The sequence below is a fragment of the Lissotriton vulgaris genome, chromosome 1_1, assembly GCF_964263255.1.
Source record: "Lissotriton vulgaris chromosome 1_1, aLisVul1.2, whole genome shotgun sequence".
In the NCBI taxonomy this organism is placed as follows: domain Eukaryota; kingdom Metazoa; phylum Chordata; class Amphibia; order Caudata; family Salamandridae; genus Lissotriton; species Lissotriton vulgaris.
In genome coordinates, this window is record NC_141685.1 from 1,013,668,548 (window position 1) to 1,013,688,110 (window position 19,563).

Here is a 19,563-nt window from a genome sequence, read left to right on the forward strand (position 1 = left end):
CCCTTTCACCATAAGTAAGTGTGCCTGCATTGGTATTGTACAAAAGGGGGTTGTGATGGACGGAGCATCTGAACCAATAAAACACTCACACCCGGTCAACAGATCTGGGTTTAATCCATCACCGTTCTTTAGCCCACTCTGCCACCCCAGTTCAGACATGGCCATATGCAAATCAGTCTGACCCTGTGCCTCATGGGAACAGTCCAGCACGAACTGCCAAGCCATGCCTTCCCTGGACCGGAAACAAGCTTCCGAGGACCGGTTTCTGGCATTCCAGCCGTCTTCAGCCAGGCTTGCATTGGTATTGTAAGCAGGATTGTTTTTGTGCAGAGAGGGACACCATCCTGCACAAAAACAATACTAAGAGGCATTTTACTCTTTCTATATGTGCTGCATAATATGCAGCACATGTAGAAAGAGGGAACTAAGAGGAGAAATGCAAATATTTCTCCTTGTTGTGCCTCTGATGGGAAGATGTGCAAACCTGACGCATTCCTAGGTCTACCACTCTTGGTAGATCTGGGAATTCGTCAGAATGCATGGGTGGATGCATGGGAACATCCACACTCCACCCATGTAACTCCTTAACCATGCACTATAAAGCAAGGCAGCAACTTGCGTTGCCTTACGGTATTTTAGATTTACCAAGCCATGCAGGGCCAAACAGGGTGGCATTGCATGGATTAATAGATCTAATTGCAGGTTTTGCACCACCCTGCATCCTCTTGGGGGTGCAGGGCAACGCAAAATCTATAATAAATATGCCCCCGTTCGTCAGCCATGATTCACCAGAGCAACCACTTCTGCAGCAGCCACAGAGGAAGACTGTGCCTTCATTGCACCTGAGGACATCACCCCAGCACCACAGGACAGGATTCCTTGTTCTGAGGTTTGTGACTGCATGCCCAAAGTCCCTTGGTTAAGCTGCTGCACACTTCACTGGCTGATGGGAAGTGAAGGGTGGGGAGCTGCTGAAATGAGCCCTCTTGACTGCGAGAACAGCTCTACGCCCACTGCGGCTCATAGCAGCACGCCCGCTCTTGGAGAATTTGAGTACGAGAATTTGAGTACGGGCCACGATCAGATAGCACCAACACAGAAAACAATTACTGTGAATTGGCTAAACAGCATTTGGTGAGAATTTGAAAGATAAGAGCAACCCACATACCAGATCAGCCTATGCAGATGTTATATTCTTACCTGCAGGTCACAGACTACAAGAAAGCTCCCACAGAGAGCCTGCATCTGCTCTTACTTCTGGGACTTTTTAGGTCTCGCCTAGCTATCGCGTAAGCGATGCTATGCGAGATAATTAGTAAGGGGCTTTTGAAAGTGCTCCCAAAGGCTGCAGGCGGATCGGGTACAGTGCATTCGCGCCGGGCACGCGCACCATATGTCAGCCTGCGGGATCACTTTTGCGGCCTTTTTGATGTTCTCAGTGATCCGAAGGATTCTGTAAGTCCGCTACAAGCCCTGCAGTTTACCCTAACATTTTTTTTTCAGCTCTCCTTGAAGCAGTGTGGCGTCCCCTCCCCAACATTAGCTATAATGGCTTATAAGTAAACATTAAACAGAAAAGCGATTGAAGTCAGATTTTTAAAAAAAACAACCCCCTCACCCCCTTCCAGCACCGCAGTGCATCGAGTAGTTTTATTTACTTTCAAGGGACCGACATAGTCATGCTTTGTGCTGCACGTTACCACCACAGATATCATGAAATGCACTTTAGCATTGCAGTTAGAACAGCAAATCTACACGACCAAAAACCCAAAGTGCTGTTGGTGAGAATACCTGGCTATGTGACAGTGAATATTATCAAAACAGAATGCGTGACAGTGATGGCAATCCTGAAGGTTTGGTTTTAATTTTGCCTTCTTTTCAGAGGACTCGACAGCTGCAACTTGCTACTGGGCTCCTCATTTCACTTGGATCCCTTTCCAAAATGGATGTGTTCTATTTTGGAACAATAAATGACGCTGAATATCCTGTGATTCTGGGCAAATCACTTAATATCCCCGTGCCTAACAAAAATGAATGTGTGTCCTCATGTAACATGTAACCCGCTGCGCCCACTCCCTCTCCCTCTCGCCCGCCACAGCAGAATACTTTCGATTTCAGCATTTTTTTTCCCTTCGCTTTCACGCGATCACTTTTAGGGCCACGACAACCCGCCCCGCCACCCCCTCTCCCCTCTTCCTCGCGCCCGCCACAGCAGCTGTAGATACAGCTTAGCAAAAGAAGAATTTACAAGAAAGCCTACCTTGGCCATATTTATTTTACTCGCATTTGAACTGAAAAGATAACCACCAGTGGCAGTGGTGGAGGAATATTGGTTCCACCCCAACCCTTACAGTATAGTTCACCAAAATGTCGTCAGTCAACATCTCTTGGAATCTGAAGTATACACTTCAGAAATATAACAAATGCATAATTAAATAACGCACAGCCGCTTAGGAAATTGAAAGATGCAATGCATAGGGAAAGAAGAGTTCTATTCAGTGTCAGTGAAAATTCCTGTTGTTTAGTTCTCATTCCCAAAATCCCTCCTTGGATGTTGACTGCCAGGAAGATAAAAAGTAAATCTTTTTTTAGTTCTAAATTCGTGCCAATCTTTCATATTTGTGTGCTGCGTCGTACCAGGTTTTTTTTCTCAGCAAGCCATTAAATTAAAGTGCTGCAGCTGGACCAGCACAATGTCTCCACTCTCCCAGGCTCCCATGTGGAGAAGTGTGGCTCACTGGTTAGAGCAGGCAGACCCTGAAGCAGAGGTCAGACCCGGGACCAGGGTTCGATTCCCGACGCGGCAGGGTGTTGAGCTCAAATGTCCACGGACTCGATAATTCTCGCTTCGGTGCCTGACCTAATCATGGGTTCACACTCTGCAACTCTGGGCATTAAGCTTGCTTAATCTCCACAACGGCCCCCCTGCGGCGGGATGCCTGGCTTTCACCTTGGGGATGCCATGTAGGGGCTATCTCACAGGGAAAAACCAGGACGGGTTCCCAAGGCAAGCGCGGAGATACCCCTTCGGGGATTGATTCTGGTGCTATATAAGAAATATAATAATAATACCCCTTCGATGCTCATGACGGAACGGTTCCGACATGAGCATCGGTTGAGCTGTGCTCATGACGAAACCGTTCCGTCATGAGACCGTTGGCTCATTAGAACCTTCAGCACAGCGCGAGAATTCGCGCTGCGCTGAAGGTGATACAAGGGTGCTCTCTTCCTGTTTACAACAGTGTTCGATGAAAGCGCCATTTGTGCTGCATGGCGTACTGTTTTTCAGCTAGAAAGAGCGATCTGCAATGCTTCAGTGGGGGCTCCTCCTGCAGCTTTCGTTGCTGGTTCGTGAACTCCACTTCCTCACCAATCCTCCCCGACCTCTTTATCAAGGGTTGTCAGACTATGCTTGTTTGTTTGGCCACGCATTAGGCAACTTTCTCATTGCTGTCCTGCCCCCGGGCACCGAGCTAAACTTTCAGCATTATTAACACAGGCGCCATATTTTAGCAGGCGCCCACTTAACTTGCTGATTTTGCCAGTGCTTGTTCTTTCAGTGCACGCAACCCGGTGGCTATAGTGCGAGCGTGGGTTTGTTTACCTAGAGAGTCGCCGAGGATTACTTGAAGGCTGGCCGCAATGTAAATGCATGTTTTATTATCCTTCCCTGAGCTAGTGAACAGAAGTTTGGATTTCTAAAAGATTCTTGCCATTTTATAAGAAATAAAATCAAGGCATCCTGCAAAATGTTAATAGGTTTTGCACCGAGGATACTGCACCGAAGCAGCTCTGTGACACGTGCAGGAGGCAGTGTTTGTGAAGCCAGTAAAAGGCTCTATCATCAGTTTGTATTACCTTTTTATGAGTTAAAACGTCCAGGTTTAATGCTTATGCTGTTGATATAACCACACACAACCAACAACCACACACAACCACAAACAACCACACAACCATACACACAACCACACACACAGCCACACTGTCAGTGCACACTTTCAACAGACACCATTAGTCGTCAGTGCACGCTTTCACCAGGCACAAACACCACCAGCCGTCAATGCCCGCATCCACCAGGCACACACCACCAGACGTCAGTGCACTCTTCAACCAGGAACACACCACCAGACGTCAATGCACGCTTTCACCAGGCACACACACACCACCAGCCGGCAGTGCACGCTTTCACCAGGCACACACCACCAGCCATCAGTGCACGCTTCCACCAGGCACACACACCACCAGCCGGCAGTGCACACTTCCATCAGGCACACACATCACCAGCCTTCATGCACAATTTCTACAGGCACACACACCACCAGCCATCAGTGCACACATCAATTGTTAACGCATCCACAATTAACTATTGTAGCAATCGCAGTATGGCACACTTTACTTTTACACATATTCATCTAAAGCACAGCATGCCACCATTGCTACAAAAATAAATAAATACATTTTTGGCCTACAATTAATAGACTTTTGTTGCAATTGGTGTTGCAATGTTTAGCAATGCCAATAGCTCAAACTTAATTAATGCGAGACCTATTGCATTGCAAATGCTTGTTTCTCTGTGTAGTGACCCCCATAGACCCTATTGTCAGCATTCAAGCAGTGCTTGGCTTCCTTATGTACCATATCACACTTTGGTGTGATTAAAGTACTTCCTTTTTCTTAAAAGAAAATCACTGAGCTGGACGCACATTTATTGTGTCTACTTGTATATTGCTCGAGTTTTGAATCTCTACTCCTGCACACTACCTCTCTGCGATGCCTCAGACTGCTCGTCCTCGCTGTCCTGAGAGTAGGGGTGTATTTGCAGTTAGCAATGCCATATTAGGCCAGACCTCGAAACACTAGTGATAAATAGGGGCATCCACCACGACTGAGGGCCAGTCGTAATGTTTTGCCTTGTGGTATCTCTGAATGGGTTCTGGCACTGATAACATTCAGGATTTTACGCTCTGGATATAGCAGGTTCACCTCAACCTTTTCTGGGGGATTTACTTCTGTCTATAAACTATAATAAAGGCGGCCGGTGCGGTGTTAGATCGGCGTTAGCACAGCGGACTGTATGCATCCGCCCAGTTCTGAGCAGATTTGCTGTTAACCCCTCCACTAAATTCAACCTATGTCATGTTTGTATTGAATGTGTGGTTTGGTTGAAAGCAAGGAATCTAAGGATATCTCTGGATGTGGCTAGGTGGGTTGAGCTGTGTGATCCTGGTGGGAAGCCTGCTCAAGAGTTTAACCGCTGGGGGGGGAGGTGAAGTTGGAAAGCAAGAGTAACCCTTAAAGTGTATTTGGTTTTGTGTATAGTGACCTGTGGTATACGATGGGGTGGAGGAGTCTGTTTACGCGGAAGGGTTGACTTCAAATCAGAGGTAGGCCAAGTCAGTTCTATTCAAGCATCTGAACAATAGACTCGGTATATGGAATTTTATTGGGGTTCCTACTTAGAGTGAGAGATGGTTTTGTAGGAATGTGCTCCCACTTTTTTGTAGGACAGAGCCACATTGTCTCGTTGTGAACTCTTTGAAGTCTGCCTGGTTTCTATTTCATTAACACTTGCTGAATAAGGTATTGGGTGGCAACTGGGGCTGGGTGAAATTTTTATTATGCAGGAGAAATTCAAAAAATGTGCACACTTCACATAAAGCAAAATTTTAAGATGTGCAATGTTGCATAATTTTGGCTATAGGAGACTGGTTCTTGCTGAAAATGTCTCACTTGGGAGATGTATTCTGCTGAACCGGTGTCCTGCTGGTGTTACATGAAATCATATTTCGTATAATTCTCCTGAAATCTCACAAAAAAATCCAGTAATTCGCACATCACCAATGACAACGATAATGGGGATTTTAGGCACCCCACACGTCAGAGAGGTGCGGTTCATGCTGGAAGAGCGCACTCTTGGATAAAGTGCTAATTTGAGAATTGAGTGGCACTCTAAGTTTTCGCCTGTTTCGGTGCAGATACGATGGTTACTGAAGAGTGGGTGGCAGAGGAACGAGTGACGGTGCTTTGAGGATGTGGCGAGGATCTGAAAGGGGAAGTTGAGCGTCGGCTCTCGACGCTTGGTTTGTTCTCGATTCTCGAAGGTTGCTGGTTTTAGGTATTTCTGAGTGTCGACAGTGTGTGAGGATCTCCGTCGCGAGGATGCCCCTGGCACGGCGCTGGTAGCTTGGAGCGCTTCTGTGGGGAAGGGGTGCCCCACCGAGTAGAATGGCCTAGGTGGGCACCTCCGCGAGGGCCTCCCGCCCAGAGCACCACGCGACGGCCGCCCTCGCCCTGCCTTGGCAGCCATGCCCCGCTGCGAATGCCTCAGCTTCCTGGCACGGCCGTGCAGGGGTGGGCAGGAAGTCGGTCAGCTCCGGTGAAGCTCTCGCGGCCCTCCTTCCAGGCTGAGCGGCAATGCCAGCGACACCGAGCGCCACGCTGGGGCCGCAGAGGGCCCTTGTACCCAGAGCCCCCCGGCGCGGCTGGACTGGGCCCAAGTTCAGCTTCTAGGCGCTGCAGCCCTGAGGTGCGAACATGGGAGACTCGGCGGAGCGAGGTAGGTGGATGTGCTAAAAAAAACTTCTGAAACGCTAACTTCCTCCTCGCTTCCCTTTATAAAAGTCATCTATATTTCTGTTTTCTTTCTTGCACTTTCAGTGAAAAGGAAAGCTACCGCCCTCTATTAGTCGTCCCAGTAGCATTGTAGCAGTGTGTGTGAAACCGAGCATAACACAGCAGAATATAAAGTCCATGTTATGGTTGGTTTACAGCGTTTTAAGTCAATAGAATGTATTTACCTGACGGGTAGAATGCGCCTAGAGTCGACTCCTGAGGAGCTGCGCTGTGGAAGGGTCTTGGTTGTGTCCCTCTCTTGGTTTAAGGAGCCGCTCCATCAACCCGACTCACTGCGCCCTCCTTACTGCAGCAACATACTAACAAAACATCCTAGCTCCTTCTTTGCTCACACGCACTCCTCATCCGCGTGTACAGGTGCTGCATTGCCCCTCTCACTTCCAGACACTTTTGTAACCTTTCTACCCGGCCCTCATTCGCTCTGGGACCACCGGTGTCGGCAATGGCTGAGTAAACTCTTTTTTCGGCCATTAATATCCAGATTTTTTGCCCTCACCTTCAATGTAACCCTTCTCTGCCCTCACTCCCTGTAAACCCTGGACCATGCACACATTACTATAGCTCCTTGACTACTGCAGCCAACCTCTCCTTCTGCCTACACCTGGTATGAGACTAAAATCCTTACCCTCATATTCGCTGTGAGCTCCTGCCCTCACAAAGTATGGACCTTTGTGTCTCTGCCCTGATACTCTGCAAACCTCTCCCCCAGCCCACACTCTCTCCACCCCTGCCTGTTCGTGACAATCCCACCCACCCTACTGTCCTCTTACAGCTCCATAACTTACTCCACGTGCAGTCATTCTCTGCAGCGTCACTCTCTTTGTCACGTCATTTATGTCCTGTGTAGCCAGTGACGTAATGCATAATGATGGGGCCCTTCTGCAGAATGTGATGAGGGGCCCTTGAGTCTCGCATATCTAAGGGATATTCATTAGCCTTGGGCTGAATGGGGACTCATGAAGGATTGGGGGCTCCTTGAAGGGTTGGGGACCCCCGGCTCTGCAGGGGCCTTTGTTACTCCCTTGTGTGCAACCTCTTGGATCTTCCCTCTCCCTCCCCAAACACCTTTCTCGACCCTCAGACTCTGTAATCTTCTGCGCGTACCCAGCATGTACCTCCTGTCCAGTGCTTAATTTGTAACAAAATAAGTGCCATGGCCCTCGTCAGGAGGCCACTGCAGCATGTACCATCCACTGCCCCTGCCAATGACTGTACCAACTCACTTACTAACCATCACACATCTGTAAGTGTAACAATTCAGACTACTCCAGAGCTTCAAAACTAAAAGAATGGCTTGGGCAGCAGGTATTAGTAATTTTCTAATGTATATTGAATTAATAAACCACTACTGTTGTGCTCACTCTATTAGGCAAACAGCGCCGCCATGTGGCAAACTGTCATAAATGTCAGTGTTGATAATTAGGTGCTGGTGTGGAGCACCGTAAACCACCAACTCAAATTAAGCACTGCTCCTGTCGCTGGCCTTACACTCTCTCTGTAACCGCATGCATCTTCCAATACTCTATGCATACTCCTGCCTCGTCCTCACACTCTGTACATACCTCTCTCTACCCCAACTCTCTGAAACATCACTCTCTGTCCTCACTCTCTATGACCTTTCTGAGCCCGCCTCGCTTTGTACCTTCCTGTTTTTGCTCTCATCTTCTCTGAAATGTCTTATACCTGTAATCTCCCACTCTGTAACCAATATTTCTGCCCTCGCTTGCTCTGTAACCTCCTGCCTCTGCTATAATTCTCTCTTAACCTTTATTATGCCCTCATGCTCTCTACCCATCTGTGGCCTTCTCTCCCTCTACGTGCCCTCTTGTCTCTGCCCTCACTTATCAAAACATATTGTTGCTGCTTGGTACTCCCTCTCTGCAGCCTTTCGGCCCTGCTCACCCTCTTTTTGTAACCTCCATTCACTACCATCACCAAGTATGTAACTGCCTGTCTTTTCCCTCCTTTCTCTCTATAATCTCATTTCTGCTTTCACCCTATCTAACTTCGGTGTCCTCCCTCTTTGACCACTATGTACTCTGTAACTTCCTGTGTCTGCCCACACTCTCTGTCACCTTTTTGTCCTCCCACAAGTCTCTGTAAACTCTTGCCCCTGGCTTCACACTCTCTGTAGCCTCTGTGTCTGCCCACACTCTCTGTCACCTTTTTGTCGTCCCACAAGTCTCTGTAAACTCTTGCCCCTGGCTTCACCCTCTCTGTAGCCTCTGTGTTTACCATCACATGGTCTGTAACGACAAGTCTCTGCCCCCCAGCCTCTCTCTTCTTTTGTGCCTTCCCCCAGTGTGTCCTAGACTTGCTTTGACCTCTTATATCTGTCCTCCCAAACTCTCTAATAGCTGTCCCTGATCCCACTTTCAGGGGTATAGCTTTTATTGGCGCAGCAGGTGCAGTGCACCGGGGACCAGAATCCTGAGGGGCTATTGAGCCCTCATTATTGTTGTATTTTACAACTCAAACAGCTAGGGACCCCTTTTCTCTCCTTGTACTTGGGCCCATGGCACACTGCCCACATTACTGCTCACTCTGAGTGTAACCTCCTCTGGGTAGGCTTTCGCTCTTTTTAATTTTTTGTCTTTGCACTTCCCTGCTTTGTAACCCTGTATCTCTTCCCTGACTCTCTGTAACTTTATTTCCCTGCATTCACTCTCTCTTCACCTCCAGCATCTGCCAAGATGCTCTGTTTTCTTCTGCATCTACCCTCAGCCTCTCTCGTCTTCTGTGTCTGTCACATCTTGCTGTGAACCTCATTCCAAAGGTTACTTGCACACATTACATTTGACAGCCTGCCCCTTATTTTAAGGTTTGGCAGGCATCGTATGTTTTCTTGCACTAAAGGCTCGTGTTAGAAGTCTCAGAGGAGATTCACTATATAATTGTTGTATGCCTCTTAACAGCAGAGGGCTAGACTCTGTTCAGTGAATTGAGGACTTCTCAAAGTGGGACTCTTTTTAACGTGAAAGGCTACTGCCCCCAGGACATAACACTACAAATGGCTGGTGGCAGCTGATAATAGTAGCAGGGCATAGGCCAACCCCCCTTAACCTTAGTGGAAGACTGCCGACCGGCTTTCCATTTCATTCACTGAATGAGTAGCATTTGGGAAATGTAAGCTAAGGTAGCCTTTTAGAGTTCCAGTTTTAGAGTTCCACTGTACATATGAAAATTCAAGTGCTGTAGGATGCCGCTGTCCATTCGTGATGCATTCCATAACGCGAAGTGGAGTTGGCAAGCCGTGCGGCACGCTCAGTTAGAGGATTAATCTCTCCGTGCTGGATACAGCGAATTTGGCATTTGATTTCAAAACATCCCCGAACGAGCGCAGTGGTAATAACCTGTGAACTACTTATTTGCGAGTGCGGACCAAACGTCGCACTGATGTTGATGCAGCACAAAAGGGTGCCCAATGATAATGGTTTTTAACCTACGTGCACTCTGAAAGAATTTTTGTACCTTTCCCTCCCCCAATCCCGTCCTGATGAAGACCCGTTGTTGAGGACTTGAACCACCCGTTTTATGGTTGGGTCGAAACGTCGACGACAATTCCCTGTGGGAGCCTGCACCTGCTGACCCCTGCCCCCTGCCCCAATTCCAAATCCCCTTGCCAACTGTGCAAATTAAGGACTACGGAACTGTATATAGCATACAAGCTAGTAAAAAAAAGAAGTACATTTTTTACAAGCGTTTTCTAGGGCAGGCTCATTTTTCTTGTATATAAATTGACCTACACTATGTTTCTCTGATCCTCTTGATCATTCACTTGAGCACACACTTTAATCTTTCTCTGTGCACGTTTCTCTTTTATTGTAGAAATATATCTTGGTTTATTATTAATGTAAATATATGTATAAAGATACGTTGAATTTGAAACTTTGTTGTACTGTACATTAAACATGCCAATCTGATTGGACTTTTCCCAGTTCTAATGGTTTGTTGGTGCTTACAGTATGATATCTTGTCAATGTGGGCTAGTATTACCTATTGAACTAACAATACAGATTCAGTCTTGGTTTGAAGAAAATTAACTTAACCAAATGCAATAATTGTTTTATATGTCAAATATATGTCGAGGACCAACTGTTTTCTATACTGTCCATTCGTGATGGTCAGTGATTGCTGTCGCCCCTCTCCCTCGAGGCTGTACTGTGAAACCAAAAGCAGCCCTGACAAAAATGCTCAAACCAGCCCGCTCCCCTTGTCTCCTTGTTGTATTGCTCTCTATCCATCCCCCCATCTCTTTCTCCTCTCCTCTTTTCTTCCAAGGCAGGAAGGGAGGACATCAGTGCACTTTAAAGGCATGTCTTTGAAGTCTCCCTCACCTCAATGGCACCACTGGGTATAAGTACTGGACCTCAGACACCATTACTTCAGTACACTTCTGGACCTGTGGATACTCTACCAGGAAGAAGGACTGCTGTACTGCTGAAGGACAGCCACTCCACTAGACTTCACTCTGCCGTACTCCCGCTTTGCTGTGCTGATCTGCTGCCCTCTTGCCTGGTTGAGAAGGACTGGACCTGGATCTCTGACTCTAGAACCCATAGCAACGCCAATGGTTAGTTGGCTGGCCTCCTGATCTGAAGCCTCAGGGACATGACAGGCTTTCAACTCTGCCATCTATGAGTGTACTCTGCCAATGGTACCAACCCAGTCCTTTACTCTTGGAGGTGGGCCTAAGATGCTTGCCAGCGGAGCCAACGCATCCTCTCTGCTGACTGAAACATCCCTGAACACAACCGATGCATCTCTTCAGCTGAATGGCACAACCCCGAGCAGAATGGACACATTGCTGTTGCTGTGTGGATTGAGCCAGTCGCAAAAGACATGCATCGCCACTGCCTCCCGCACCTTGGGACCAATGTATCGCCTTCGGAACCACTGCTGCATGACACTTTTCACGGCGCAAACTCCTTGCATCCCTCATCAATGGCAGCCTTAACGGTGAAACTCCACATCACAGCTTCACTGCTAATCGAAACTGACGCATTGCCTCTGCTACACCTCGCATCCTCAACACCAAACTTCCCATCGTAAACTCCGTCGACAGGATCCTCAACGTCCATGCGCCAGGACCGCTCACTGCAGCCTCACTGCATCTTTGATCCCACGCATCTTCAATGCAGATCCATCCAACGCTCCACAACCAGGATATAAAGTACTTTTTTCAGCGGGCCTAACTGGGTCACTGTAGCCGGCCTGCAGACCATTGCGGTTGGCCTTTTTTGGAGCTATTTTTCACTACAAACTTTAAAAATCAATAGCTCCGGTTCTACTAGTAGGATGGTAGATTTTAGATTCCAAAATGTCCATTTGTTTGATGTGGTTGGATGACTATTCCAGGATGTCGCATTTATTTGATGTGGTCTGACTGAGTTTCAAATCCAAGAATGCCCACTGACTGGTGATGACTGGTTCGAGTTTAGATGCTTGATGGTTCCCTTGATTTGATGAGGTCTGGCTGGGGTTTGGATTCGGGAATGCACCATTGTTTGCAGAGTCCTGATTAAGGTTTAGATTCTGAGTGGTTCCCTTGTTTGTAGAGGTTTGTTGAACTTTAGATTCAGGAATGTAACTATGGCACTGCTTGAAGATGTCTCATTGTTTGAAGCATGCTGTGTGTGAGAGCTCAGCACACGCCTTTTCTCTACAGGCACCTCATGTTATGACTACTAAGAGGCCAGATGAGCCTTGTGTTTTCAACGAGTGAAAAACGCACTCATCTGCCTGGGTTGAACCGAATATGTTTCCAAGTATGGAAAACGTTTTTCTCAATTTAGAAGACCCGAGATTTGAAAGAGGAAGTGGAAGCTGGTCGGCAGCTAAGAAGACATGTGCTGCTTCATGCACCAAATATTGCCACCCACAGGCTTCAGATTAAGCACCTACTGATGTCTGCTAGAGACTGACCCAGGTCCTCACCAGCTTTTGCTTTAGGGGCATGGACTTTAATTTATAAAGCTGTAGATTTGAACTTGGAGGGTTTGTACACATTTTTTATTCCACGGCTTGTTATTATTATACTCGAATTCCGCTGATGAAACCACGCGGGTATGTTGTAATATTACAGCATCGTACTCCACCTAGGAAGCAATGTGCTCATGAAATATTGAGAAACATCAAAAGGAAAACAAATGCATCTGCTCGACTCACTTCAATTCTGGATACGTTTAGAATTATTTCTGCGAAATGGCCCATTCGTATGCAGGTAAATCATCTGATGATGTTTGTCAGGACCATCTAATTATTCCTGCACCATAATTTAGAACCCGAATACAAACCCATATGGCTTCTTGGTAGACTCAGAAGCTTAAATCTTTGAGATACTTCCTTGCCAGATGAAAGCGAAGTGCATGAAAATTATTTAGACCTGCTCACTGCACGTAGCAACATACAACCTTAGTTCACCATTTTTCCTATAGGCAGATTCAAGTTGACTTTGGAGATAGATCTGTGTAATGAAAAGCTAACAAAAATGTTTTCAATAAATCCGCAAAACTCTTTTATAAAAATATGATGGCTTTTGGAAGGGCCGGCTTTAGCGCTGATGGCGCCTGGTGTAACAATGTTTGTTGGTGCCCCCCCAATGACCACCTGTGCCACGGATTTCCTCGTTACCACCCTTTAACAGTGTCCTTCAAGTCTCCATAACTAGTCTCTCTCAGATGCATTGAACTACTTTTATAGTGCCACTCATATTAGTGTAGGGTGTCAGAGCACTTTACATCACACATCCACATTACACAGAGATACTCTATCATACATGTGTAAATCAGTTCATAGGAAATGCTACATAAGGCAGAGGACTACACGGTGTAGGAGTCACATGTCATCCATACTGGTAGGCAGTATAGCTTAAGAGTTCTTGGTCTGGAGAAGAACAGACTTAGAATTTAAAATAAACCACCATGGTTGGGGGTTCTCTTTAATAATAATAATTGATTTCTACCCAAATAAAACCCATTTTGCACATTAGAATGTTGAAAGACTGGGGGAAAATCATAACACTGTAACATATACTTTTCAGTGTTCATGTAGCTCTTTGATAACAGTTAATTGCCCACTGTTCTACATTAGGATTGTAACTTATAAACTGCAAGTAACAAAAGAATCTCTCTGACAAAAGCAGAAACCTACTGACTTATCTTTATTACATGCACCTTGTGATCTGCATGGTACACGTTCTTTGCAGCAGGCATATAAACCTACTGCGCTACCTTACGGTGAGCCAAAATTTCCCCTAGACAAATCTCCGATCTCTCTCTCCAGGAAGAACCTTTATCCCCAGAGTTATCTTGACATTTTCATTGTTGCCTGAAAATTGCTGGAGGCAAAGAACGCAGCAGCAGGTGATTTTAAAACCATAAATACAGCACCCCATCCAAAGTCAGTGCCTGGTGCAGTGGCATCGGTTGCACTGCTCTACAGCCGGCCCTGGGCTGGGGACTCAATGAACGTGAGGGACATACTACAACCAGTCTTCCTCGTTCACAAATAATGTCAGTCAAAAGGAGGGGAGATTTCTTTAAAAATGTGGTCTCCGGAATAAAAGCTGACATTGACAAACTAGAAGTAGCCTTACGTGTTCCTAAATGTTACACTAGATCTTAGTACACATGTATACAAGACTGCTTCTGTTACAGTGGGTGGTAGTGCACACATATATTAGTTCACTTCAGTTACCCTGCTTCTTAGTGCACACATGTGCAAGGCGACTTCAGGTGCACTGTATCACATGGCCCAGGTCAAGGTCACCAAAGAACAGCTCACCATCTCCCTCAGCAAAACTCCTCCACCGACATCCACAGATGCCAACACCTCAACATGCAACCTCCACTAATGGATCTCCAACTGTGCTGACTCTTTGGCTCCCCTTGAGAAAGCCACAAGCAAGCAACACTCCAAGAAAGCCAGCTGGTTCTCCCCCGCCCTCATGAGTCCAGAAGCACCTGTAGAGGGCTCGAGAAGAGATTGAAGAGCAGCAAAATTCCGGAAGACCACTCCGCCTTCACGACCGCTGTCACTACCATTTTAAAGCAACACACAGAGGATTGTGGTCACTTTTGAGTCGATCCCTCACCTCCATATCCTCAATGGTATGCCAGAGTTTCAAGCTTACAAGTATGTAATCTATCCTGCTCTTATTGGATCGGTTATTGAATGGGTTGGACCCTAGCTTATCTTGGTAAGTCCTGCAGTTTAGTGCCCTGAGCCCCTTCTCTAGACGGACAGTTTATCTGTATTACTGACTCTGTTAATTTCTTTATGGGAGCAAGCTCCAGCTATGGAATTCCCCACTGAGCATCTTCCTCTTCAGTGAGGAGCCATTCCTCACTGGCAAGTGGCTCAAAAGTTGTATTAAAATCACCTGCTATAACTACGTTATTTCCTTGGGAGTGGTAATCCAGGAGATAATCTAAAGCCGCTAAAACTTGAGACCTACCCTCTCTTGTTCCCCTCACATAGATGTTGAAAATATCAACTTTACCCAGCAGACCCAAGTTTAGTCTTAGTGCTTGGATATCGTTGCTATTAGAAGGAAGTTCCGTAATACTAATGCCTAATGATTGTCTGACCCATATGGTAAAACCACCAGAAGGACGGCCTTTTATCCCTTTTTCTGCAGGCACATGGTAATTTAAAAAACCTACCTGATGTTGTGCAGTTAAAAGCCACGTTTCTTGGAAACAGCAAATACCAAAGAGGTCAATAAAAGCTAACCAGTCTGGAGATACTAATTTGGAGCCAATTCCTACAATGTTCCATGATAGCCGGCTATCTCTTTTAAGATTTTGCATGCTAGATATTAAATCTATGTGATTTTTTATAAGGGGATTACTGGACCCTATTAATCCCGCAGATTTGGGTAACTGTAAAGTTAGATTTTGAACAGAGTTTGTCGGCATGCTATAAGCTCTACAGGACCGGATCATTGGATCATTTTCCCTAGATGATGACAGTTCTTCACTACTACCAATACGGGGTGTTAACACGGCAGTGAGTCAATCATTGCATTCAAGAGTTTAACTACCTGTTCTAGATGCCAGTCGCTCGCGATAGTTGTTAATTTTGCTGGCTGGCGGAGACTGCCTGAACTGAATAGATGAGTGGTCAGGGTAACAGGTTCTGTATTCGAGTGGCAGTAAGTTTTCAACTAATACTTCACTCTGGAAGGTCAATTCAATACAATCCCGAGGGTTTGTGAGAGAGGTGAGCCTACCCACTTTCACAATGTCACCCCAAATTACGGAACAACATCCCCTGATGTGCTGCATCCAGTGTATGACCTTATTGGTCAATGAGTCTGCACTCTCTCTTGTATTTTGTCCCAATTTCGGCACATTAACCATAAACATTCTATGAGTTTTAGGTGAATTGGTGACTTCACAGTCCCACCTCTCACCGTGATTAGCACGCTGCCTAGATAAGGGTGTACCAGTATGTATGATCCTACCCGGCTGGGGCTGCTTCCTTGCTGTGTTATTAAACAGAGAGCCGATGATGGGTCTGATATTGGGCGGAGCATTACTTCCAGTAGGGAAATCTGTAGAGGGAGTGTTCTGATTGAACATTTCACTACATAATGGGGTCGCTTTACTTACAATCTCCTTTGCTCGAAGGGTTGGTGGTTTTACCTGGACTAGTGGTAGGTTGCATTGAATGCTAACTCAACAGGTTAAACATTGAGTACTAAAAGATTTTCCTTGTGTCAGATGCTTAAGCATAGTTGTTCAATTCTCCATCATGCCCTTCAAAGAACCTAACTCGGACTGAAGCGAATGAACTGCCCGGATAACCTCTTGTGCGTCTGGAGTATTAATCTTAACCGGATCAGCAGCCTGCTCTGCACCTTTGCCTACTGACGCTTCGATACCCTGTGCACTTCCCTCCCCCTGTAGGTTGGACAGTATGGCGTATCTATTGGTACAGGTAACTAAAGGATCACTCATTAAAGGCTGGATGCTACCAGTTTCCTGGGGGTTAGGGGCAATTGCAATAGGAATTGGCTCCTTGCCAGAACTTTGGCTCTTTTCCATGCTCTCCTTTGGAATCTTTTTGGGCTTGAGAAACATGTTGGGGATCACAGGGCAGTTGTTAGGGCTGTTCCCGGAGGAGTGCACTGTACTATTTGGGGATTTATCCATCGCATGCAAATTTGGTTCCCTCACTAATAAATCCTCACATTCCTCTGAGTGTGTCTATACGATCTAAGACAATTGCTTGCTGGGTGTTTAGATGCCTTCCTAGCCTTTTTACCTTTATGAATTTTACCACCCTCTCCCCCAACCCCCCCTTCCATGATCTTTCTTTTCCCCATTACTTGCTGGGTAGTAATAGGACTTAATAAAATCTAAACAGATAAACTCTGCTAGGCAGTGGATAATTAGCAAGTGTGACCACAATATAGGCAAGATAATGGCAAGTATCACACAAACAGTACCTTTCTAGGTTTTCAGACTCCCGGATAGGCCTACACTGCACTGGACAGCAAGCAAAGGAGAGGGGGGCTGCCCTGCCTCTTCCTGGCAATTATGGGCCCGCCCTTGGCCCAGGCTTTGCCTGGGTGCGCCCATGCCGGTCCCGCCCTGCTGGGAGCTGGCGGTGGTTAAATCCTTCAGGCGCGCCCCAGCCCGTCAGTGCAGGCGACGAGTCAAGGAACTCTGGGAAATGGAGTCCAGGTGAGCCGGCAAGCCGTCCCCCTCATGGCAGGTGGGTGCAGGCATCTGTAGCGTTGGCCGTTGCCCTCACGGCAGTGATGTGACAGCGTTTCTCCCTTGCTGCTAACCCAGGGAGATTCTGCCGGTTCTCACGTCCCTTGTGATCTGCATGGTACACGTTCTTTGCAGCAGGCATATAAACCCACTGCGCTACCTTACGGTGAGCCAAAATTTCCCCTAGACAATTCTCTGATCTCTCTCTGCAGGAAAAATATTTATCACCAGAGTTATCTTGACATTTTCATTGTTGTCTGAAAATTGCTGGAGGCAAAGAACACAGCAGCAGGTGATTTTAAAACCATAAATGCAGCACCCCCATCCAAAGTCAGTGCCTGGTGCAGTGGCAGCGGTTGCACCGCTCTACAGCCGGCCCTGGGCTGGGGGCTCAATGAACGTGAGGGACATACTACAACCAGTCTTCCTCGTTCACAAATAATGTCAGTCAAAAGGAGGGGAGATTTCTTTAAAAATGTGGTCTCCGGAATAAAAGCTGACATTGACAAACTAGAAGTAGCCTTACGTGTTCCTAATTGTTACACTAGATCTTAGTACACATGTATACAAGACTGCTTCTGTTACAGTGGGTGGTAGTGCACACATGTATTAGTTCACTTCAGTTACCCTGCTTCTTAGTGCACACATGTGCAAGGCGACTTTAGGTGCACTGTATCACATGGCACAGGTCAAGGTCACCAAAGAACAGCTCACCATCTCCCTCAGCAAAACTCCTCAACCGACATCCACAGATGCCAACACCTCAACATGCAACCTCCACTAATGGATCTCCAACTGTGCTGACTCTTTGGCTCCCCCTGAGAAAGCCACAAGCAAGCAACACTCCAAGAAAGCCAGCTGGTTCTCCCCCGCCCTCATGAGTCCAGAAGCACCTGTAGAGGGCTCGAGAAGAGATTGAAGAGCAGGAAAATCCCAGAAGACCACTCAGCCTTCAAGACCGCTGTCACTACACACCACCACCTCATCAGAACAACAAAGAGAGCAGCCCTGCAAGAAATGATCAACGCCACCGCACTCAATAGTAAAGAACTTTTCGCCATGGTCAAAGAATTCACCAGACCCAACATAGAGACAGCAGACACCCCCCCCCAAAGACCTCTGCAACAACCTCAGCACCTACTTCCACTGCAAGATCAAGGAGATATACGATAGCTGCGACAGTATCGTTGCCCAAGACCCTCCCACCGCACCTGCAACCACTGCACCCTACGACGCCGGACCCCAACAGATCTTGCTCAACTAGACTCACCTCACCATGGACGACACCCTCAAGACCATGAAGAGCATCCACTTCAGAGCACCATCTGACTCCTGCCTGCATCACATCTTCAGCAGAGCAGCCATCATCAACGAACTCTGCCGCACCACCAACTGCACCAGCCACTCCACCAACTTCCCAGAAAACTGGAAACACACAGAGATCAACCCCTTGTTAAATACCTCTCTGCCAACCCGAAGGACCTCAAGAACTTCAGACCCATCTCTCATCTCCCCTTCCCAGCGAAGGTCATCAAGAAGGTCATCAATGCCCAACTTTCTGAGTTCATCGAAGCAAACCACATCCTGGACTTCTCCCAATCCGGCTTCTGAAGCAACTACAGCACAGAGACCGCCCTCCTCACTGCCACAGATGACTGATATGCCCTCCTCAACCGAGGCAAGACCACAGCCCTCATCCTCATGGACCTCTCAGCCACCTTCGATACCTATGCACAAGACTCCACGACGCCAGCATCTGCAACAAAGCCCCAGAATGGATTCGCTCCTTCCTCACCGGCTGAACACAGAGAGTCAGACTACTTCTGTTCCTCTCCGAACCCTCAGATATCAGCTGCAGAGTGCCTCAGGGCTCCTCCCTGAGCCCCACTTTCTTTAACATCGACATGGCCCCACTCACAGCCATCCTCAGGAACCACTGATTTAACATTGTCTCCTATGCCAATGACACCCAGCTGATTCTCTCCCTCACCAACAAACCCACAGTTGCCAAGAACAGCTTTCACAACTGAATGATGGCTATCACCAGCTGGATGAAGAACAGCTGCCTCAAGTTCAATACAGAGAAGACCGAAGTCCTCATCATGGGATGACTCCTGGTGGCCTGCAGTGATTGGACCCCCACACCCACAGACCACACACAGAACCTCAGCAACTACGATCATCCAATCAAGCCCTCGCCGCA

General features: G+C 47.1%; 1 protein-coding gene across 4 annotated transcripts in view; it reads left to right on the plus strand.

The window, feature by feature from the left end:
* The window catches only part of GMIP (GEM interacting protein), a 353,361-nt gene that overhangs the window by 159,729 nt on the left and 174,069 nt on the right, over positions 1–19,563 (plus strand). For 2 of the 4 annotated variants that reach the window (XM_086961391.1, XM_086961401.1), the window contains exon 1: positions 6,044–6,556. The exons of the other annotated variants lie outside the window; for them this stretch is intronic. In XM_086961391.1, the coding sequence (XP_086817517.1) occupies positions 6,535–6,556 (22 nt within the window). In that variant the 5' untranslated portion in view covers positions 6,044–6,534. Of the gene's footprint in view, positions 1–6,043; positions 6,557–19,563 lie in introns of those variants that run through there. 4 annotated transcript variants of the gene reach the window in all.